The sequence below is a fragment of the Callorhinchus milii genome, unplaced genomic scaffold, assembly GCF_018977255.1.
Source record: "Callorhinchus milii isolate IMCB2004 unplaced genomic scaffold, IMCB_Cmil_1.0 Scaffold1, whole genome shotgun sequence".
Lineage (NCBI taxonomy): Eukaryota > Metazoa > Chordata > Chondrichthyes > Chimaeriformes > Callorhinchidae > Callorhinchus > Callorhinchus milii.
In genome coordinates, this window is record NW_024704742.1 from 65,081,509 (window position 1) to 65,105,573 (window position 24,065).

At 39.3% G+C, this 24,065-nt stretch overlaps 1 protein-coding gene across 5 annotated transcripts in view; it reads right to left on the minus strand.

Annotated features, from left to right (window-relative positions):
* The window catches only part of fam193a (family with sequence similarity 193 member A), a 96,570-nt gene that overhangs the window by 22,751 nt on the left and 49,754 nt on the right, over nt 1-24,065 (minus strand). For 4 of the 5 annotated variants that reach the window (XM_007905250.2, XM_042343012.1, XM_042343018.1 and 1 more), the window contains exons 3-8: nt 16,005-16,070; nt 11,172-11,417; nt 7,615-7,778; nt 5,985-6,152; nt 1,336-1,564; nt 510-634 (exon numbers count right to left, since the gene is read on the minus strand). In XM_007905250.2, the coding sequence (XP_007903441.2) occupies nt 510-634; nt 1,336-1,564; nt 5,985-6,152; nt 7,615-7,778; nt 11,172-11,417; nt 16,005-16,070 (998 nt within the window). The remainder of the gene's footprint in view (nt 1-509; nt 635-1,335; nt 1,565-5,984; nt 6,153-7,614; nt 7,779-11,171; nt 11,418-16,004; nt 16,071-24,065) is intronic. The other variant, XM_042343027.1, reaches the window with a different exon arrangement.

A 24,065-nucleotide genomic window follows, 5' to 3' on the forward strand; every position in this document is an offset into this window, starting at 1 on the left:
TGGGTCCAGCTACAAATAACACGATGAACACTCCCCTTTTCTGCAGTCACTTCTTAAATTAAGTGACTTTGGTTCCTGGTAGTAGATACGCAGCTAGATTGCTGTACATATTCTCATCGTGGACAGTTTGCTCTCCAGCCACAAAGAAAGCTGGCATTCGAAATGGGCATGAATTAATAATAATACCTGTATTTGATGTAGCGTCTTATAACATTGTTGAGAAGTCTCAAAGCACTTCTCAGAATATACTGTAATGTGAATTGACTGTATTTTGTGGGTAAAATGCGGAAGCCAATTGCAGACAGCAGGTAGCATTATTGGGGCACAGTAGGGATTTACTCAAGCAGAGCCTGATGTTGGCATCGAGTGTTGAAAGTGGAAGTATTTAGTTGCAGCACTAGTATCCCCAGCGTTGGCAAGCACAAAATGATGGGCAAAATATACATTTGGACAAACTTGTGTGTAGTTTCTTAAAGCAAAACTCATATTTAAAGAGGTGGAACTCTTACCTGAGCTGTGCTACCAGTGCTGGTAGACTGCTCTGCAGAAGTGGCTCTGAGAAGACCAAGTTTTCAAACAGGTGCTTATTGTGAAGTTCCCATGTCACCTGGAATTTTTTCAAATGTTCACTTTCCTGTGACACAAATAAGTTCAAACACATTTCAACCACGGTCACATTTGCTGACTTTAGCTGAAAAGCTGGCAGTCCATAAATTATTTTCAGGTGAAATTCGGCAGTTGTTTGGAAAAGAGAAATATTAAAGAATATGGAGCTTGAACAGGAGAATGGGATCGGGTCCAAATCCCTGACTGTCTGCCGCCTTGGGATGTCCTCCCAATGTGAAAGACACTATACAAATGTAATTTTGTATTGTATTAGGTCAGGTGGCTTACAAGGCCAAAATGACCACAGCCATATTTCGATGAGCCAAATGGCTGCTTTTGTGATGCAACATTCTATGACCCCCTAAATTACAATTATATTTTTATGTCTATTTTACATAATTGCGCTGCACTGTTGGAAGCGCCATCCCTCGGATGAAATGTTAAACCGAGGTCCTGTCTGTTCAGGTGGACATTAAGGATCCCCTAACACTATTCAAAAAAGAGAAAGGTGTTTCTCCCAGTGTCCTGTACAGAAGCCCCCCAGATAAAATTGGTCATTCACTTATTTCATGGCTGTATGTGAAACTCTGCAGCGTGCAAATTGGCTGCTGTGTTCATCTACAAAATACAGTCACAATAATTTACAGTAAATCCAGTGAAGCGCTTTGAAATGCCCTCCTGATGTGAAAGGTGTGAAAAGCAACAATACAGGGATTGTTTACAACTCACCAGTGTGACGAGGAAGGTGCTGATTGTGCGAGCAGCTTGACAGAGTGCACTGTATTCCTCCAAAAGGAGCGAGATGAATTGATGAGCCTGTGGCGGTCCCTGCACCACAGATGTGACTTTGGATCCCAGTGACAGATGCCTGAGCAAGCGTACCTTCATTTCGAGAACATATTCCCTAGCTTGCTGTTCCAATCGTTGATAGAGCTGGTAGGGGTCTCGTTCACACAGCCTAAGGGCAGGCAGAAAAAAACAAAAGTCAAGCTCACAAAATAGGCTGTCAGTTTCAACTTTTTTTTAAAAAAAAACTTTCCTTATAATCCAAACAATTTTTAAAAACTTTTTAAAAATAAAAATCCAAATGAATTTTACATAAAGATAAATGTTTTAATTTATGTTGATGAAGTTTAAGAACATAATTGTAAAGGTTGGGTTAAAATCTTCAGTTGAGCAAAAGTTATGAATGGAACAATGTGTTTAAAGAGCTTTTTCAATCACTTTGCATTTCTTAATATGGAAACAAAACAATAAAGGAAAAGGATAAAGGAAATAAGCATAAGTACACAAGCTATCAGGTAAATGTACAGTCCAGTGGAGGTAGTGACTGAGATCCAGAATTCAATCCTCCTTAAGCACGTAGGAAGTAACTTAGGACGGTACAATTGAAGGCAGTTCCCAGGGTATATGATCAAGTAGGAGATCCACTGCATAAAGCTACCCACAAATATTCTGAATATGGCTGGCAAGTTTGCTCAGAAGCCACACAGATAGCTGGTTGAAACTGGACACAATTACAGTGGTGTAGTCAAGAAATTCTCCTCAGAAATTCACATTAAAGCAAAATTGTTTGGACAGAGGAGAGGAATCTTTACACCTGATTTTGCAGATTTGGAAATATTTGGAATTTAGATTAATTTTAAGTTAGGTCAAACTATTTTCACTGGAAAAAGATTTCCATTGGATAGCACACTGGGTTAAGTCCTTCAGCCGAATTTTATCATTGTGAGTTGGATTCAAAGTTTTCTCTCTTGATCAAGTATAATGATCAGTGAAAAGAGGTCGATTCAATGCAATCAGTCCCCAGGTGGTATCACAGCTTTCACTGTTTAAACTGTTCATTCTCCGTCAGGAAAAACATGGATGTCTGATGTGGGAAACAAATTTCATACAAACACAAGGAAGCTTAACTGAGTTGGGGTTACTGGAGCAGCCCTTCATTCATTGAACACCTTATCTGGAGTCCTGTAGCTCAGTGGTTAGAGCACTCGCTTTGCAAGTGAGAGACCTGAGTTCAATTCCAGGCAGAGGGCGAAACCTTGGGCAAGTTTCCTTACTCCACACAGAGCCTAATAATAATCGCTCCAAAACCAAAAACAATAATAAATTGGTCATTTACAATCTACGACTGTTTGTGGGACATTGCTGTGTGCAATTGGCTGCCGCGTTCGCCCACAAATATACAGTCAATTCACTTTACAGTGTGTTCTGTGAAGCGCTTTGGGATGTCCTCCCGAAGTGAAAAGCGCTATATCAAATGCAAGGATTATTATTATTATTATTATTATTTGCACTGAGATCCAGAGCCATCTCAGCAAACAAATCACAAAAGCATAAGTGTGTTTTATTGTGGGTAGTTTCATAAACCAAAGGGAAACGCAGCTACGTCTGATCTCTAAACCGTTCTTCACTAAAATGTGTCTGTGTAGCCTTACACACTTTTCACTGTACCTTTCTTATGCTTCTTTAAAGAAGCATCTAAGAGTTAAATAAATCCTTCTCCATTGTGTTCTGTAAATGGCTGTTAGGTAATCATGGTTAAAATATACTACAAAAGACCAGTCAAATAAATATGAGATTTACATAAAGATAAGAATATTCAAAAAAATTGAAGTCCAAGCACTATTCCAAAATCACTGTATAACAGTAAATGTAATAAACACTCGCCATCAATTGGACACTGCATTTCTCACCTACTGATCTAGAGAAAGGATTGGACAACCAGCAAGAAACTTACTGAAGCAACAAGAGAATACAGCCCCACAGTTGCAGCAATGTTAAAAGACTTGGCCTAGTGGGGTTGAAATATTTGGTTCTCAATAAACAGAAGACATTTGAGGATTCCATCTGGAGGCTGCTCTGGGAATAACTGATAGATATTATATGAAGCTGTTGCTCTTATAATAAAATAATAATAATAATATTATGTATCAGCCTGCCTCAGCTGGTAACACGCTTGCCTCTGAATCAGAAGGTTGTGGATTCAAGCCCCACATCGAGACTTTGGACTCATATAATCATATAATCTAATATAACCTAAGATAATCTCCAATGTTGGGCTGGATGCATTATTGGAGGTGTTCGTTGGATGAGATGTTGAACCAAGGCCCTGTTAGCCTCTTCAGGTCCCCATTAAAGATCCCGGAGCATTCAAAAAGAAAAGGGAGTTTCTCCCAATGTCCTGGCCAACAATCCCAAAATAAAATTGGTCATTCATTTTACATGGCTCTTTGTAGGTCATTGCTGTGCGCAAATTAACTTGATGTGGGTTCAAGGCCGACATTGGGACTTGGAACTCATATAGACAATATGGAGAAAGAGCTTGAACCAACGATCTTTTAACTCAGAAGCAGGAGTGCTACCAACTGAGCCAGACTGATACACTTGTATGACAAATTGGTATCAAATTCCCCATCTGGCGTTAGGTGCTTTTCTACAATAAAATATTCAATCAAAATCAAAATAGTTATGTTGCGCACAGTTTCTAGTTTTAGCTTTCAAATAATATTTTGATTTTTTGTTAAAGTAGGAAAATTAGAAGGGGAAAATTTAGGGTACATTAATTACATTACTTATTAAAGTTGTTTTCCTTTTTTAATGAAAAAAATTTAAAAAACTTAATTTCAGATTGGACCGGCCTTTTTAAGAGTCTAAACTTTGAATTACATCAAATTAGCACTTCCAAAACATCCAACAGGAGCCCTTTCCAGATTCTGCGCAATATGAGTTTAGTTTGTTGGTGAGGTTTGTTGGTGGAGTTTGTTTAATTGGTTGGTGGAGATTATGAAGATGACAGGACTCCACTCAGGAAAGAAGGGCTACAAAAATAATACAGTACTGTAGTAAGGGGTTGGTACTTGAATCCCTCTTTTTTAAAGGAGAAATTTAAACACCCTACAAGTTTAATTTTAAAAAGGGATTCCTGTGCATTTTGGAAGCTTTGCTCTCTGTTTGTCGTCCCTCTTGACAAAGTATCTGTCCAGTTGCCTTAGTTACCAGTGGAATTAGTTCAGGAAGTTTCCTCCTGTTAGCTGCTGTAAAATGGGCAACTTGTATCATGCTTGACCTGCACATTCTTCATACAGACACTGACTACAAAATGTAATAAAAAAGTTCTACTCCCAATACAAGCATAATTTGTCTTGAAAACTTCACCAAACATCCACTTTATTGTGAATTACAACAGTGATTATCAATTATTATATAATTAACGACAATTTAATGAATGCTGTACCACTAAAACAATCAAAATCGTGAGCTCCAAATTGTTGTACAATCCAGTGCATGTTTTTTTATTGTTGAGACTGCCGTTTAATCCGAAATATTGGTTACTTCTTTGTTCTATAAAACAAAAGTAAATTATTCCGTTGTTCTGAAGAAACAAAATCCTTCAGCTGTATTTGAACAACATATTAAGGGACGACAAATAGTCTCACTGACTTCCAGATCAGCTGGAGTGACAGATGTGATAGTTAGCTAACTGCATCTGTCATCGTCCCGTGGGTGCCTGTGAAACACGGCGCTCTGCAGGTGGGTGAGAATGTGCAGCTGCAATCTGCTCAGGCTGTCCAGCTTACAAAAGGCCAATCCTGGCACAGTCGTGTAAGTACCACTCTTCCTGAATCCATTCTGTTCTCACTCTTTTACATAAGCCAGTAGGTGGCAAAGCAGACTGAAGATTTAAACTAAGCATCAAGGAGGTTCCTGCCTACTATTTCTCACAATGAGAGTTTCCAATCTAAGCCAGGCACCAAGCACAGACAAGGTGCTCCTTGATCCCTTCAAGAAGGGGAAGGGAAAAGAAATCAGTCAGTTCACTCCGTCCTTTGTGCACATCCAGCACTCTTGTGGCATAATCACTGTTTGGCTGCCAGCAAATATGCCTGTAACAAGAACAGGGCTTTCTCCAGGGAATTCCTTGTGTGGCACACAGCATCACAACATTTTGGCTCCAGTGAGATCTCAGGCCCCTATGGCTAAGATCTGCTGATGTTGTGCAACGTAAAATAGATTCGTGGGCTTTTTTTTCCCCTTCTCTTGGTTACAATGATGTAGTGGTAAATAGATCTGACTGAGAAAATGACAGATAAGAAAATACCACCTCACAAGAGAAGGTAAACAGTATAACTTCAGTGCCATTTGTTACTTAGCTTAACATAGGAATGTTTAACCACGGTTTCTTGACACGTCTCATTTCGCTGCTACGCTTTTCAATCTTGCACTATACTGTACTATGGGGTATTAGCACTTCATCCAAAATCTTAACTGAAAAGAAAATGACAATAGAATGCAATACAGTGGAATAAAATATAATAGAATCAAAAACACTTTCGACAATGAATATTTGATGATCATTTGAAAAGTAAACCACTCACCTATCGACTAATTCTTTCATCCCCTCCTTATCCGGCACCAGTGATTGGTCCTGATCATCAGCCAAAGGTGTTCCAGCTTGACGATAAATACATCGAACCATATAACGTACCTCTGACCAATAATGCTGAAGTTGCTGAGATTCACGCTCATTCTCTGCTGATATTTCTCTGTAAAGAATACATTCACTAAGCATGGTCTTGGCCACATATTTTGAAACTGGTTCCATCACTGGTGGCAGCCCTGTTTTTGACAATCAGCTGGCTGAGATGCTGAGTCCCTCTACACAAGCTCAGGGAATTGGTCGAACACTTTCTGGCTTGCATAGTGCCTTAACACTGAGGAAGGCAGAGTGACCAGATAGGTTACTAACAAACTGCAACTTAATTGTGCCTTTTCTTAACGTTGCTCAAGCTGCTGCACAATACGTTGTGCAATATAAGCAAAAGTTTCCGTCACACCTGGGAGCTGAGTTGGCATTATAGAATTGCTTCCTAAATCTGTTCTGTAACATAAATGTACCGTAAAATACCATGTTGTGTGATAATTCCAATTCTTCTTCTACTACACTATTGTACACCAGGGGCCCCGTGAAATTTCTCACTATGTGATGTTTCTTCATTTTATAGTTCAGATACAGTGAAGGTTCTTTGACTTTTCAAAGGGGTAGGAGTGGTCCAGGTTCTATTACATGGGGGTAATCCCTTAATTTAAAAAGAAAAATAATAATCTGGTCATTTAAACCATGACTGTTTGTGGGACACTGGTATGCGCAATTGGCTACCATGTTTCGGGCACAAAATACACAGTCAATTCACTTTACAATATATTCTGTGAAGCGCTTTGAGACATCTCAATGACGTGATAAGGAGCTATATCAAAGTCAAGGATATTTTTATTATTGTTACAGAGATATAATAGCAGGAATGATAGACAATTTTCTACTAATTCATATAGATTTTTTTTAAAAAAGTTAAAACAGCACCTAAGGCTTTAATAATAATAATCCTTGCATTTGATATAGCGCTTTTCACATCTTCTAGATGTCCCAAAGCGCTTCACAGAATATACTGTAAAGTGAATTGACTGTAATATTTGTGGGCGAACGTGGCAGCCAATTGCGCACAGCAATGTCCCACAAACAGTCATGGATTGAAAATGACCAATTTTTTTTTTTTGGAGGGATTATTATTAGGCTCTGTGTGGAGTAAGGAAACTTGCCCAAGGTTTCGCCCTGTCTGGAATTGAACTCAGGTCTCTCACTTGCAAAGCGAGTGCTCTAACCACTGAGCTACAAGACTCTTTTATTAAAGAGAACTAGTTCAGTTTATCTATCAGCAAACTTACGCCACAGACAGTGATGTAAATTATCTGGCCTGCCTCAAAGGACTCATGAAATCCAACACAATAGCTTTCAAAATGTTAAGAAGTGAAATCTATGCTCGGTGCTCCTTCAATGCGAATATTTAAAGAACAAAAAATCTGTTCTCTACCAATAAAAATAAACTAGCAAAGAATTGTCTTGGGACAAGAATTTAACATTCAGAGGACTTGCCTCTATACCAAGGTTAGATTTATGAATCAACTTGAGCACAAGTGAGCACTTCACCAAATAAATGGAAAATGAATTACCTGCGCTCATTGCATGCCTCACAATTGCAAGCTATTTCTGAAGGTGCAGGAGTGTTGACATCTGAAACAGGTACAGATTGCGCTCCAACGGCTAGCCTTCCCGCTATCGAGTCCTGCGGTGCTCCACTGTTACTCAATGGCATATGCAACAGGAAGTCTTGGTTCTTTATTCACACGGACCGCAGAAGAAAAAGGAGAAAAATGGTATTAGAACTCTTTAAATATTTTTTAAAAACATTCACTAAATTGTAGATGTAGTTGATAGGAGTAATCAGAAATAGGGACACGAGAAGGCCATTTGGCCTGTTGAGTCCGTTTGGCCATTTTACTAGATTGTGTCAGCTCCTGATATTTTTGAACACCATTACAACACTCTCCATATTCCTGAATAATCTTGCATCTAACTATAGAAATTTACAAATTACAACAACAAAATGCATTTATATAGCGGCCTTTATGCAAAATAGTATCTCAGAGTGCGTGTGCACTGTTAGAGGATATGTGCGCCTAAACATGGAACATGAACCATTGTACTTGGGTACAAACAAATAGTTTTAAGTTCTGGAGAGGAACAGTCCATGTTGACTGCAACGTGGCCAAGAATCCGATCAATCTTTTACTTAACAATGCAGGAATGAAAGAGAATTCAGTCAAACTGATCCTTTTTAAAATCATTCTCTATTTCCTAACCCGCTGTTGTTTTCCTGAATTGGAACTTGCTCGAATTCCGCTCAGGATGTTTCAACACCCAGTACTAGCTGCGTTGGGTAGCAGTGTACAATAACTTGTGTTTATATCATGCCCTTCACTGTTTAACTGTGAAATTCCAGAAGGTTCCAGCATCAAGTCCAGGTTCTGCAACAAATCTGGCTTCAAAATGAAAGCAAGGTATATACCCTTGGGATTCTGTCAATACTACTTTGAGAATTTATGCTCTTGAAATTTTCTGTGAGCATTTTAGCGCAAGCTGACAGAGACTGTGACACTTGATGGAAACACACACACAATAATATTTTCTAAGTGTAAAGTAATCTCATCATTTTCTACATAAATGTGCAATCAGCAGTTCTCTTTTATTTAAAACTGGTGAATGAGGTTAGCCCTGCTCATCCCCTCTAACCAAATTAAACCAAATAAATTCTACTTAGGGACACAACCCCCCCCTGCCCCTTCCCCTCCAAAAAAAAACTCTTCTAGGCCTCAAATTATCAAAGGACAATGTGGATCTGAATCCTCTCTTCACGATCACCCGAGCAAATCCGGTGACGGGATTACCTCTCGGGCAGGGCAAGCCCGGCCTGAGCCTAGTGACCAGGTGCTCAAGTGAGCTTTGCATTCCAGTATCTCTGATTCCTCTTGTGAGGGCAGATCAAACCCAGTAAGTCCTCTTGCAACAGCATCACCCCACCTCCAGGTCCCTCAACAACTTAGGTGTATGTTAGTACTGAGATGGAATGGAAAGGGTTTTCATATCAGCTACTGTTATGTTAATTGATCCGACGCTCATCCAGTCTCTGGGACTCAAAATTCTTAAGTGTACAATTAATTACATTTTTTCCCCAAATCACTGCATCATTAAAAAAAACACTCAGAATTCAAAGGTAAATTTTATTGCAATTTCTTATGAATGCAAAATGGCACATGCAATTTTTTAAAATAAAATCAACAGAAGAGCAAAAATGTGGGTTTAACATTTTGCAATGAGGAAGTTGTTTGACTGCAAAGTCTGTCCCCTGAATGCTTGCAGCGGAGGTGCTCAAATACAATAGTTAAAAGAAGCATCTCAAAGCACAGGCATCAGAATGATTGGAGTTAGGCACACCTTTCACTGTTGCACACTGCTTGGGTGGCACAGCTCACTTTGTAAATAGGATACCAAACCGTCTTTATTTGTTCCTTGGCAGTTCGCCAAACAATTTGCAGTTCCTCAATCGCATGTATAAATACTGTATAAATGAAAATTGCAAACTTCAACATTCCTAATGGATCTGCTCCCTGAAGAACGAGCTGGTGACATCAGTAAAGATTGTGTGCCTTCACTAAACGCCAACAGCTGCAGAACAGCTACTCAACGCAACAGCCGCTGCTTCTCTCACATTCCATCAGTAAGTTCACACATAAATAATTTGGTCACTAATTCTTGGCTGTTTGTGGAACATTGCTGTGCGCAACTGGTTCCCGCGTTTCACCCAAAAAATACACATTCAATCCACTTTATAATATATTCTGTGAAACACTTTGAGACGTCTCCATATTATTAATATAAAAACCTCTAAAATCTGAGATTTACTCCACATCTAGTCTGACGCTAGTCAAAAATAAAACAAAGCCTTCTTAAATTTCACATCTTTTAGTAAAGTTGTAATAGCTCAGTGAAGGGCCCAAAACGATTTAGGAGTCTGATTCCAGTAACTCGATCACCTTAAGTGATCAGTTAAGTAAAAACATTTCAAATATAATTGCACGATATAAGCAGCTTGAAGGTGCAGGGTTTTTTTTCCCCCTATCATATAACATCAAACCATCAAAATGTATCAAATGCAAGGATTATTATTAAAATACTACATCATAAAATACTGGCACTCAGCAGAGGAAGCTTTTCAAAAAAGTCCATCCTCAGGAGGCAATATATTGCTACAACACTCTCACTGTAAAAGTTTTACCACTGCTCAACTCTATAGTCTGAGTGGCAATTTAGTGTCAAACACTATTTTATTTGTGTACGGATACAAAAATGAACATGGGGGAAAATGAAATGATCACAATGTGAGAACACCAATAACAACAACTTGTATTTATATGGCACCCCTTACGCAGGGTAGCATCCCAGAGCGACAACAGTTATTGAACTGAGGATTTAAAAGCCGGCAGAGTAAGTTTAAATTCCGTTTTTAAATCAAAGTTAATGGAGGCAGGATCATAGCAAGGCTTCTGAGAGCTGACTCTGAAGCCTTCCTTTTTTAAAAAAATACAGTAGAATACTGCTTCTGAAGCCTAAGAACTCCCCTTATTGACCCAATCTCCCCTGATCAGTAGGTTTTAAATATAAAAAAAACTCCAATCCTAAGCAAAACATAATAATTACTTCTTTTAAGTAAGCATATTTAATGGAGAGGCATTCAGCAGTCAGAAAGAGCAGTTTTTGGGTAGAGACCAGTACAAGTCCAGCGTGGTGGTTTGTAGCTTCTTCTGTAACAAGTTCTGCTTTAAAAATCCATAATGTTCAAGTGATGCGAAGATCATTGGTGGCAAGACCATGAACATTTTGGGGTACAATTCACAAGCTCTCTTGCCAGATCAATTTAGAAAGCGGTTCGTTATCTGAAAACTTCTCCACTTCAGTTCACAGTACAAGAATAATCTGAGATTGTTCACATTTTGTACGAGGAACTGAAAACTTGCTCAATTTGTCCTATCCACATTTTCATCTCATTGTGAAAAACATGCAGGAGCAAAGCTATTTGATTTTGACACATACTGGAAAATGCAAAAAACTAAAATTCTTTTTTAAAGGGCACCATTATTTAGGGAAGCTAAAATATGAAACCAGTACTTACCACGAGAGACTGCTCGAGAGAAGCCTGCCGATCATCCTTCTCAACGGTACGTCTGCAGTCCGGACACACCCAAAGTGGAAGATGCAACATACTGTTTGCTTTTGGAGATGTAGAAAGTGCCATTTTGTTTGGGTTAGTAATCCCACTCTCTGAGAGTGAAGAGTCTTTGCGTTCACTTCGACACAGAAGGCATCGTTCTCCTGTCGAGTATGGTGCCCTCTGACCCAGACCAAACGTAAAGGGCGTCTACAACAGAGCAAAATGGAAAGTACATTTAGCCATCACAATTCAAAAGGAAATGTATGTAAATGCTCACATTTTTACAGATCATTTTTAAGACTTATTTTTAAGTGTTAGCTGCCTCGAATGATAGTACTCTCGCCATTCAGTCAGAAGGTTGTGAGTTCAAGTCCCACATCACAGTTTCAGTTGACACTCAGGCGAGTCTCGGTTAACACTCCTGTCCAGTGCTGGGGAAGCACTGCAGTATCACAAAGTACATCCTTTGGATAACGTGTTAAATTGAGATGGGTTCCCATTGCCTGTTTAGTGGACATTAATCTTATGACATTATTTGGAAAAGAACAGATTTTCACCCCATTTCTGGTCAATAATCCCCCAGTTCTATTCGTTCAGTTAAATTCAGTTCATGGCTGTTTGTGGGACATTGCTGTGTGCAAATTGTCTTCTGCGTTCCTTAAAGATCATCACTGCACTTCACAACAACTCCATGCAAAACTCTTTGTGACATTTTGACATCATAGGTACTATATCAAGTGCAAGGATTATAACGATGAGTCAGGAGTCATGGTTCTGATCACATGATATAAAGCAAAAAGAAGCTGGAATAGACAATGGGATCTAACATGTAATTAATGTCAATTTTATAGCATATAGGCAACTATATGGCTGCCAGTTAGCAGGATTTTGATGGAAAATACATAGCCTCCAACTGGCAACCGATATCCACGAGAATGGGAACGCACTAAATGCAGAGGTGCAGATAACTAAAACGTGCATAGTGTATTGCGACTCTAAAACACCATACGAACATCCTGCTTCATTCTGAGCAATTTTAATCACACTCAAGCTCAAACCTCCAATATGGTCTGGCGTAGCTTAACTGAAAACATAAATTCCCAGGAAGGCACAATGGATCACTTTTGTTTTTGTGGGCCTTTAAGTGAAAACAAATGTTTTACTCAAAAGCTAGTAGTCCTGTAGAAAGTTGGAGGGTGTCAACTCTATCTACAGCAATGGAACCTATCTTACAAGAATGCTAGAAGAAGCTCAGAGCGAGAATGTTGTAGAACTAAGTTTCCTTCATCCAGTCAGGAGTCATTCCTTCTGCGATCTTGTTAATCATCTTCAGGATGAGGGAAACAAAAAGGCAAAAGACGCTTTCTACTGATTCTTTCAGTACTCCAAGATGCTATTCTATTTGAAGAGTTCTGTATAAATTCAAGTTTATAATGGACGCTGTGTCAAGAGCTACAACAAAACTATTTTTCACTAAAAATATTTTTCTCAAAAATAGATCCATTTCTAGATAACGCTAATTGTCCCAGATCCCGAGTCATCTTGTAAGGGGAAGTCTATTAATGAGCCGTGAGAGCCAAACCTCAGCATTAAGTATTTAACTTCAGAGACAACAATAATAAATTAGATTTGTATAGCGCCTTTCATATTGAGAGGTTGTCCCAAGGCGCTGGAGAGTCAGGGATTTGGACCTGGGCAGGGGGTTGGGATCAGGAGTGGTGGAGGGCAGTGAGGGTAGGGGTAGGACAGTGGCCAAAGGTCTGGTCGAAGCAGAGGGTCTTGAGACATGCCTTGAAGGAGGCAACCCTGTTTTGAAGGGCATTTGGTTTTCTCGTTGACCTTACGACAAGAGATTCCACTGAGATTTCCAATGAAAAACACTTGTTGGTGACCAAGTAGAAACTATAAAGCAACTGCAAAATGTCTTCTTCACACAGCAGCTCAGGTTTTGCGGTTAAATGCTACAAATTCTACAATGCTCTGCATTTCTTCAATGGTGCAGAGAACTGAAACTGGCCTGAAGGAGGTTAACCTCAAAATCGCAGAAGGTGATTGTAATGTGGAATTCTCTGCGACAAACCATTGCTGAGAGAGATTCCATAAATGTTGTTAAAAGGGAATTAGGCCAATGCTTGAAAAAGTGGATATTAAAGGCCATTGGACTGAACAGCAGAGAAGGATCAGATTAGGTTCACTGTCTGGAGAAAACGACCAGTGCAGATTTGATGGACCAAATTATTTTTTCTGTGCTGTGACATTCTATAACCACTGTTCTTTATGGATTTGGAGTGAATGGATTTCAGGAGCAAAAGATTAACTTTCTCTGCAAAATGCCACACAGTGAGTAAGTGTTCAATAAGTGAGTGGATACAGGGTAAATCACTAAGAAATAGAAAAGCTCATCAGACCAAATAATTGGACGTTTAACTGAAGAGAGCAGAACCCTTAGACTTGGGTAATAGATTAAATTCACTTACAGTGAAGATCGTTAAGCTTTCCCATCCACAGGCAAAGAAAGGGGAAAATGTAATGAATGTGCGCTGGGAAGTTGGGTATTAATTCAAAATGTTTTGGGATAAAGATACGTCACAATAATTGATTCCAGACACAACTGTCTCAATACCCTTCAAAAGAATAATTTTTAACATAAATATTGATCTCACTTAAACATTTAGGTACACATTTTTATAAAGCCAATCTTTTTGAGGATTATCGAGCAATGATTCAAGCGAATACTTTTCTATACTAACTTGAAAAATGAGCAGTAACTACATATTTCCTGAGAGACGCAGTCCATCAGTGACACACACATGAGCAAAGTACGAAACCCTGTTTTCTGGATTGTTCAAAAGTTTGTATGGGTTTCTTTTTAAAAAATGAAACACACTGAGAACTCACCATTTTAGGCTCATAAAAAACTTCTCAAACCAAAAGTAGGTCACTACAATTTACAGTAAATCCTGTGAAGCGCTTTGAGACATCCTCACAGTGTGAAAAGAGCTATATTAAATGCAAGCTTTCCCCGCTTCTCCAGCTAGGACCTGCTCAGGAACTGGACTACCGAGAACGCCACAGAGCATTCGTGCCTGATATTTATAATATATAATAATCCTTGCATTTGATCTAGCGCTTTATCACATCTTGCAGACGACCCAAAGCGCTTCACAGGATATACTGTAAAGTGAATTGACTGTATATTTTGTGGGCAAAAGCGGCAGCCAATTCTGCACAGCAGTGTCCCACAAACAATTGTGGATTGACTGACCAAATTATTTTTTTAAAAATTAATTTTTTGAAGAAATTATTACCCCAGAAAAGCAATCTGCCAATCAATTAACAACCAGGTTGCTACTTACTGGTAGGTAAACAGAAGTGTGCAGAGTAAGGAAACTTGCCCAACGTTTAGCCCTGCCAGGAATCGAACCCAGGTCTCTCGCTTGCGAGGCAAGTGCTCTAACCATTGAGCTACAGGACTCTACTGTAGCTCAGTGGAGCTGCGTGCTTGATTGGCCTGCAGAAAGGCAAGCAGCTTGTGTGTCCGAGCTGTAGACAGGAAGACGGTGGCTATGCTTCATGCATTTCATGCTGAGATGCGTTGCCCACCAGCTCACCGGGAGTCCCTGTACCTACCATGTACCTCGTGAGGGTTGAAACCCCCGTTTGTCAATAATAACAACTTGATTTATATAGCATTCTTCACATGGGGTAGTGTCCCGGAGCGCTTCAGTATCGAAATCTGACAACATGTCAGGGGGAGAGGGAGGTGACAGTAAGCACAATCAAAAAGAAAGGTCTTTAGGTGGGATTTGAAGGTAGGGAGGGAGGGCGCAGGGTGGAGGGATTGAGGGAGAGATTTCTAGAGTTTCGATGGTGGAACGGAGGGAACGAGGGATAATAGGACGCTGGAGGCAGTGGGTGGTGGAGTTGGGAGTAAGTCGGTTGGATATGTAAGGAAGTGCAAGGGAATGAAGTGATTTGAAAACGAGTGAGAGGATCTTGAAATCGATCCGTTTGTCAGATATCAAATGTCCAATGACTATCCTCCTTGGGAGGAAGGCAAATGGGATCTCCTTGGAGCTGAACTGGCTACAAGTTGAAATATTTGACAAAATAATTAACTGCAATGCCTGGTGGTTATTTAATCCATCTTGATGGATATGGGATGAAACTGGAATTCCCACCAATACACCATACCAAACAGATAAATACTACTGTCATTTTTGTGATGAATGCAAGTTCAGGTAACGTTCATCTAACCAATATAATTACATTTTGTGCAATTCTATATCACTTAAAAAGTAGGACGAAAGCCGATTAAAAGCACAGGTCACTTGTTTAAAGATTTAGAGATAATTGAAGAGAAGGAATATGAAACGGTATATGGAACAAATAGACAAAGGGGTAGACTAGGCGGCTCGTATGGAGAAACCACCATGGCAGAATTGATGGGCTGAAAGGCCTGTTTTGTGCAGTATTATTCATCAATTTTTGACGACATACACATTTAAAAAAACTGCTAACTTTGTAAACATAAATGCAAACCAAATTGCAATACAGTGTGGAATTGCATCTTCATTTAACCAAGCCTTAGTCTGACTGGGATCCAAAACAATTTATGGTCGAATTTCTGAATTACATCAAAAAATTATCCCCCACTAATACCATTACAATAGATATGCTTCTCAATAATTCATTTCCTTTGCAACTTGGAAAATGCATTGTTTCACAATCTCAAAAGACAACTTTCAAAGCTTTAACGTACAAATTGCCCTATGAAGTCTGTTCTGCTCTTACCTGAGGGACTCCTGTGTAATCTGATCCCACAGATCCATCTCCCAGTTGTGTGCCATTTATGGAAACCTGCAAAATACAGACAATACAGTGAAGTGATGGAACCAAACAACATTTCAAATGTATTCAGTCTAGGAACTGGAAGATACCATGCAAAAGTTGAATTCTGTTACATATAACCCCCCCCACACACACAAAATGCTGCTTATTCAACAGATGTTATTTGATGTTAAGGCTAAAAATATTTTTACTTAAGATTTAGTTTCCCTACTTTATCATTCAGCCTGTTAATATCCCACAATGGGCCAAAAATAGCCTTTATGCGTGCAAATTGAATTAAGTCCATTGATAAGAGATGAGAAATCTGCTGAGTTTTCTGGCTTCAACAGCAGAAGGGTTATCATGAGAAAGAAAAGGGCAGGAGGTTGGGAAAAAATTCAGAGTAATCAGAATATGAAATACTTTACTACAAATGCCTGATAAAACAGTCAACTTAAAAGTGAATTGGATAAATACTTCAAGAAAAAGATTCAATGGCAAAGGAAAAGGATTGTAGCAGTTTTATGTATCCAGAGTCAAGCAACATTTCTGTTGTAGAATAATGATCATTTTTGTAGGTCTTCCTATTGGTGAGTTTTACAATTGCGCTATATGCAGCACATTGTTACCTCGGTTGGAACAAGTGTTACCTTGAAGGTTCCAACAATATTAGGATAAATCATCTTCAGCTAAAAGATAGCATTAAAGTAAACCAATGCCGTGGCATTTTTCCAATTAAAATGCACCCTCATTAGCCAAAACTCATTTTCATTATTTAAATCATACTGTAGTTCCATGAAAGTTTAACTAGAGATTCATTATGTTAACTACATAATCAAAGAGGTGCTCACTGGACGCAAACTGAAGCTCTAGTAAAATGTACAGTTAGAAAGCACATGTCAGATAGTCGTTCTTTAGCAAATACTGCTGTACTACATTTCCAAATCCTGAATCAATATTGGTTATTTATTAGTACACCAACACAGATAAAACAGGAATGCTGTCAGGCAGATTGAATGAAATGAAATCCTTTTTGAACTAGAAAGACAAAATATAAAATGTTCTATTTGTGGTCAGGTGAAGTATTCAGAAAGCCATACTTGACCTTAGGACAAGTGCCAAAAAAAAGACAGAAAGTCTGCTTTGCGTATGAAGCATATATATTATATATAGACATATAATATATTATACATATAGTATAGATATATATATTTACTATAACAATATAATATATATGTGCAAGTATATAGTTTTACAGTCACTGCACTCATATCCAAATCTAAAGATTCTCTCAGATTGTAATGTAATAGTTACATCCAAGAGTAAATTAAAGGACTTTTACCAAAGATGAGTTTAATTTGCTCTCCTCACATATACACTAACATGTCAATGCTTCAAATATTTATAACAAGCTGTACCCGTTGCAGCTCTGCTTGCAACCAAAGGACCCAATATGTAATGTTGATTAACATACAGACAGACACACAAACAGACATTTCATCTTATCTATACTCATCTGGGAAGACTCCTGTGGGAGGACTCCTTTTGGGAGGACTCAGTGGGAGGACTTGGTGCTTTAAAAATGTAATTTTGTTGTTGCTGTGGCTTAGCTTCGTCTGTGTTCCTTCTTTTGTTCCCACCGCTTGGCTACGTGAGAGCTCTGTGACGCAGGATGCTACAGTGCGACGTTCAGCTGGCGCAGCCACCAGGTTTAACTGCAGTGCATGTGTATATACGTACGTGCTCTGTTACGTACAATGCCACAGCACCATGGCCAGCCAGCGTGGCCACTAGGTGTAACTGCAGTGTGTGCGTACATACGTAGATGCTCTGTGACGCACGATGCCACAGCGCCACTTTGACTTGGCGGCCACCAGGTGTAACTGCAGCAAAAAACGCAAAACTGAAAGTAACTCATGAACGATAAGAGATACCCGAAAACAAATATGCCCATGTCACTCCTAGATGCAAGACCTTTACGGTGAGGTATAAATTACGTCTCTACGTCAATTGCTTATTGAGATCCTTCTTGAAGCGCAGAAAGACATTGTCATTTTACTAGTATAAAAGATAATGCCATACAAGTTCACCCACAAAATATACTGTGAATTCACTTTACAGTATATTCTGTGAAGCGCTTTTTGAGATGTGTCAACAATGTGATAAGGCGCTTTATCAAATGCAAGGATTATTATTACAATACAAATTTACATAGTATCTTTCAAGTTGGGAGGATGTCATTTCAATGTAATAATTGTATTTGCTGATATACTATTTGATATAGTGCCTTATCACATCATCAAGGTGACTCAAATCTTCACAGAATTTACTATAATGTGTAATGACTGTATATATGTAGGCAAACATGGCAGCCAAATTGGACACAGCAATGTCCCACAAGCAGCCATGAAGTGAAAGATCAATTATATCTGGGAGATTGTTGGCCAGGTCCCCAGTAGAAACTCCCTTCTCTTTTTGAATATTATGGGATCTTTGACATCCATCTAAACATGAAGACCTTGGCTTAACCTCTCATCCGGGTGACAGCACCGCAGAGAGCTTCTGTAGCACCTCAATCTAGACTGAGCTCAAAGTTCTGCTGGAATCCACAACTTTATGACTCGGAAGTTAGTTACTAACTAAGCTAGATTTTGACAATTTCACCCACACATATAATGTGGGTGAAACATTATATTTCATTATAAGAACACATTAATGAAAAGGTGCTATACAAATGTAATTTTGTTGTTGTCTGCATCATCTATTAGGATGAGTTGGGGATAAAAGGTGGTATTTTGCACATTGTGCAATAGAAAACTAGTTATCTGTCTGCCAATTTTCCGTATGGGGCTCTGTTGCGGAAGCTGAACAAGAAATTGCAATAACCGGCAAATAAAATCTGTTTATGTACTTAAGAGAAGCTACGCACGTATGTCGTAAGAATGTGAATTGTGCATGAACACCTCATGTACGCGCACAGCCTGTACTGCTAATAGGGACGTTATTGCTATTTGAAAGTTAGGTTTTTTTATATTTACAAAGTTTATATTTTTTCTGTGTTGTCTTTCTGTGTTTCCCCCCAAAAATACAGTCAATTCACTTTACAGTATATTCTGCGGGGCACTTCAGACGTCTCAAAGACGTGATAAGGCGCTATATCAAATGCAAGGATTATTATTATTAAAGAGAGAAGTGAGAGGGAAGAAAAATAGGAGAGGTGGGGCAGAAGAAAGAGAGGCAAAAACGGAAGAGAGATCCCATGGCATTATGTGAAAGAAAATGATGTTTCCCCTGGTGTCATGGCCAAGAGAACTTCATGGTTGTTTGTGGAACACTGCTGTTCACAATCTGGCTGTGTATTTGCCTATCAAGTACAACCACTAAGATTTACAGACTGCTTCCAGACATCTTTACAATGTGAAACACGCTATATTAAATACAAGGATTATTATTACCTTCCCTCCCTCTGACCCCCAATCTCAGGCTGTCAGCTGGGTGAAGCGCTTTGACGCGTCCTTTTAACGTGAAATGTGGGTTACGGTAAATATACATTGTTTTTATGTTGTTGTTATGTACACCATTCCCAATTGTAAACATCATCAACTAAAAGCAGCATTTAATGGATGAATTAGATAAATTGCCAAATCTGCACCTAGTGAAAACTTGTGTGCACCGCTGCTGTGCCAATCCTCAAATACACTGGTCTGCCACCCAGCACACAATTCTGGCAGCGTTGTCATCACATTTGTCTAATACACTGGTGATGTATTATTGCACAGCACATGATGCCAGCATTGCTGCTGTGCACAGCCATCACCAATATGGTGCCAAGTCTGAAATAAACTGGTATACCCACAGCCAGCACCATTACTGTGCCAAGTCTGAAATAAATTGGTGTACCACACATATTGTACCATTACTGTGTCAGGTCTGAAATGCTATGCCAAGTCTGATATACACTGAAGCACTGCCAAGTTTAGTATTTCATCACCAGCAGTTGCAAATATACTGGTGAATTACACAACGCACCTGCTTATTCAGTTGATCCAAATGCATATTATTATAACCACACCTACAGTATGGACTATTTTGAGTTTAAGAAATCTGCTAACAGCAGAATATCACAGGTTGCAATCTTAGACAGGACCTTCCTACAGGATCATACTGATGTTTAACTGTGCACCTGATCTTGTTGAACATTTATTTTAATTTCAACTCCCAAGTTATTTTTAGGCCATGGTTTCAACCATCAATGTATTGTATTTACAAGGTAACTTGGACACAAACACTAGAGTGCAGTACAACTTTGATTTATAATATTGATGTTCGACCAGGGAAAGTCGTGTATGAGAACCTCTTCATTGCTTTAACATCTCAGATGTTGCAATTTAAATAAACATCAAATGTTAACACCTCCTAATATGAAATGGGAAACAAAAACAAAAAATGGACAAAAAGTGTCAAAAAGGGAGTGTCAAATACTGTGATTTTCGGAGTGCAGAGTAAACTCAAAAAATATTTGGACCGAATACTTTCGATAAGAGAATTCTAAAGGTTTTGATTACGACATCTATTTTGTGTAAAAAATATGAAAAAATTGAAGCTTCTGTTCACTTTTACAGTTGCTGAAATTACAACAAACATGTCCTTCCACATGAACTGCCATGACTCTTAGCATCAGTGTGACTTAGCTGGCAACACTCTTAACTCTGGGTCAGAACATCATGGTGATACATAAATAAAGCTGTAGGGAACGTTTTGTTGCTTTGTGACCTCAAAACAAAGCCAATGTTGCTTCAATATTGGTTCACGGAAAAGAAAAATACCCAATGACACTATAATAATAATAAATAATCCTGGCATTTGACATAGGGCTTTTCATGTCTTCTAGAGACGTCTCAAAGTACTTCACAGAATATACTGTAAAGTGAATTGACTGTATATTTGTGGGCGAAACGCGACAGCTAATTGCACACAGCAGTGTCCCACAAACAGTTGTGGATTGAAACAACCAATTTTATTATTGTTTTTTTCTGGAGGGATTATTATCAGGCGTATGGAGTAAGGAAACTTGCCCAAGGTTTTGCCCTGTTGGGAATCGAACCCAGGTCTCTCTCTTGCGAAGTGAGTGCTCTAACCACTGAACTACTGGGCTCCACTATTTTGAAGAAGAGCAAGTTCTCCTTGTGTGTTGTCCAAATTCACTGTTTGTGGAACTGTGCCACATTTGCCTGTGTAACAATGGTAACTTCAAAGTCATCCACTGGGGTATTCCTGTTATTTCAGACTAAGCAAAAAAAAGTCCACTGGTGATTACTAGTACAATAGAATAATGAAAGCAATGCACACGGTTATGTACAAATAAACCCCAGCATCCAAACGGTAGCATGCTGCTTTACACCTGCGATTCCTCAGACACTGAAGTATCTCAATTCAAGCATGTAGATGTGCTGCAGTTGTGCTGTCACATTCCCACAGGTAGGATTCATTATAAAGAAATTGTTTGACAAGCAGTGATTTGCTCTGTGACCTGCAGATAATGCTATGCCTCAGACACCACACACGATAGTTGTCCAAATAAAGTTTTCTAGATGCATCATTATAGTTCACATCTTGGAGTTATACTACAGTTATGCTATAGAGGGGCTGAAAGTGGTCTGGGAAAAATTCAACTTAGTTTACGCTGACAGTTCACTCAGATATTCAAGGAAAGATCAGTTATGACGAGCACGTGGTCTTCGACACAATCAAGTTATAATATAATAATAACAATCAATTTCTGCATTTACCTGGTAACATAACCACTAATACACTTCAGCATTCACAAAACAATTCAATTGTGACAACCAGCTTTAACCAAACAAGAACAAATGTGATCTCCACCACAAACAATGGCTGCCTCCCACTGTGATACCCAGCTCAAGCATATTTTCAAAATAGCTCAAGCATATTTTCAGATGAAATCATAACATTTACTGGAAAAATATTACAAATGCCAGCTTCTGTTGTGCAGTAGATAACTCTTAGGGGCAAGAGGTTCAAGTTGTAAAACCTCTCATATCCGAGTGGAGTAATTTCAATACCATTTTGATGCAAATTCTGAAAAAAGAGGAAATTCACTCAAGATTGTTACTGCATTCAGTTTGGGGATTTGCATAGAGAAGAACTTTTAACAATTTAAGACGACACTTTAAGCGCCCAATTCCCAAAAGTAGCTTCTCCTCAACAGCACCAAGTGGAAATTAAACAATTTCCCACAGAGAAATACTAATTGGTGACCAGTTAGATTACTATTTGTAGAGAGAGGACTTATCTTAAACAAAGTGTGTGAAAGGTGAATGTTTAAAATAAATTTAAAAAGATGAAACTATGAACAAAAGGGAGTAAAACATTTTGATTTAAAAGTTTGACTTACTCAGGGTGGAGGGGAGGTTTAACTGAATGATATAGTGTGAGGAAGTACACAGTACATTCACCACCAGGATCTGAATTGACAAACAACAATAAAATTAAATTTGTATAGCGCCTTTCACATTGGGAGAACGTCGAGAGTTTCATATCCGAGCTGGGGGTTGGGATCGGGGAGGGCAAGGGCGGAAGCAGGGTAATCGAAAGCATGGTCGAAGAGGAGAGTCTTGAGATGGGTTTTGAAGGAGGCAAAGGAGGGGGAGAGGCGGAGGGACTGCGGAATGGAGTTTCAGAGTGGATGCAGAGTGGCAGAAGTCCCCCCGCCAATGGTGGGATAAGCAGGGCAGAGGACTTGAAGCAAGCCAAGATTAGGAGGTCACATAGGTAGGGGGAACAAGACCATGGAGGGCCTTGAAGGTGAGGACCAGGATCTTGAACTGTATCCTCTGTGTGATGGGAAGCCAGTGGGGGCGATAGGATCATGGAGTCTGGTGCGGGAGATGACACGGGCTTCAGAGTTCTGGATGATCTTCAGCCTATGGAGGGAGGAGTTGGGGAGGCCAACAAGCAAGGAGTTTATATAGTCAAGCCTTGATGTAATGAAAGCGTGATTGAGGGTTTCGGCGGCTTGCGGTGTGAGACAGTGGCGGATTTGGTCATCATTTCACCAAAATTTTGAGTTTGGGCATTCTCAATTTAGCCACGTGAATGACACACAAATCTACTTTTTGACTTGAATTCCAAGTTCTCTGATGTTACTTCAGCCCACCTGTCAGAGATCAAGATCTGGATGAGCCTCAATTTCTTGCAGCTTAACATGGATAAGACAGAAGCCATCCTCCTTAGCTCCTGCCAATGTCTCCTCATATCCAGTTTGAAATCTCAGACAACAAACCAATGTGCAACCTTGGCATCCGGTTCAACCTTCAGGTCTCATTCGTCATATTTGGTTCCTGCTCAAAACCATTTTTCTTGACCACGTTGCACACCTTCAATCCCTAATTCACACCAAATACCCTGGAAATCCTCATTCATACTGTTGTCACCTCCTGACTAGACTTTTCAAACATTCCTCACAGTCTGCCTGGTTCCATTCACAGTCCATAAATTCCAGCTAATCCAATTGTCTGTAACCCACATACTCACTTGCACCAAACTCTGCACCCATCACTACGGTCCTCACCAGCCTCCACTCGTTCCCATTCTCAATGAATTTCAAGATCCTCAACATCACCTATATCATGCCCTAGCACCTCTCATGCTCTAGCACTTCTTTACCCCACTCTTCATCTTGATCCTCTGCTCAGCAAGCTAGGACCTGCTGTGACTTGCTTGAAAGTGCACCTGCCTCTTTAGTATATTACTCTGAGGATATATTACTCAATTGACTCAAACTTCTGTTGCTTCCTTCATATTCTGCCTTAAACACTTTTTTATAATATGAGTTCTGACAAGCATCAAAACTGAGCTATAAACAAGACACAAGGGAACACAACATGGGGCATTTATTTTAGTCCTATTCCAGTGACAAAGAGATTGGGAGATGAGACAACTCAGTGTGCATAAGTTAAGTCTCAGGCACAAAATAAAATCTCAAGGAGTGCAAAAAGATGCATA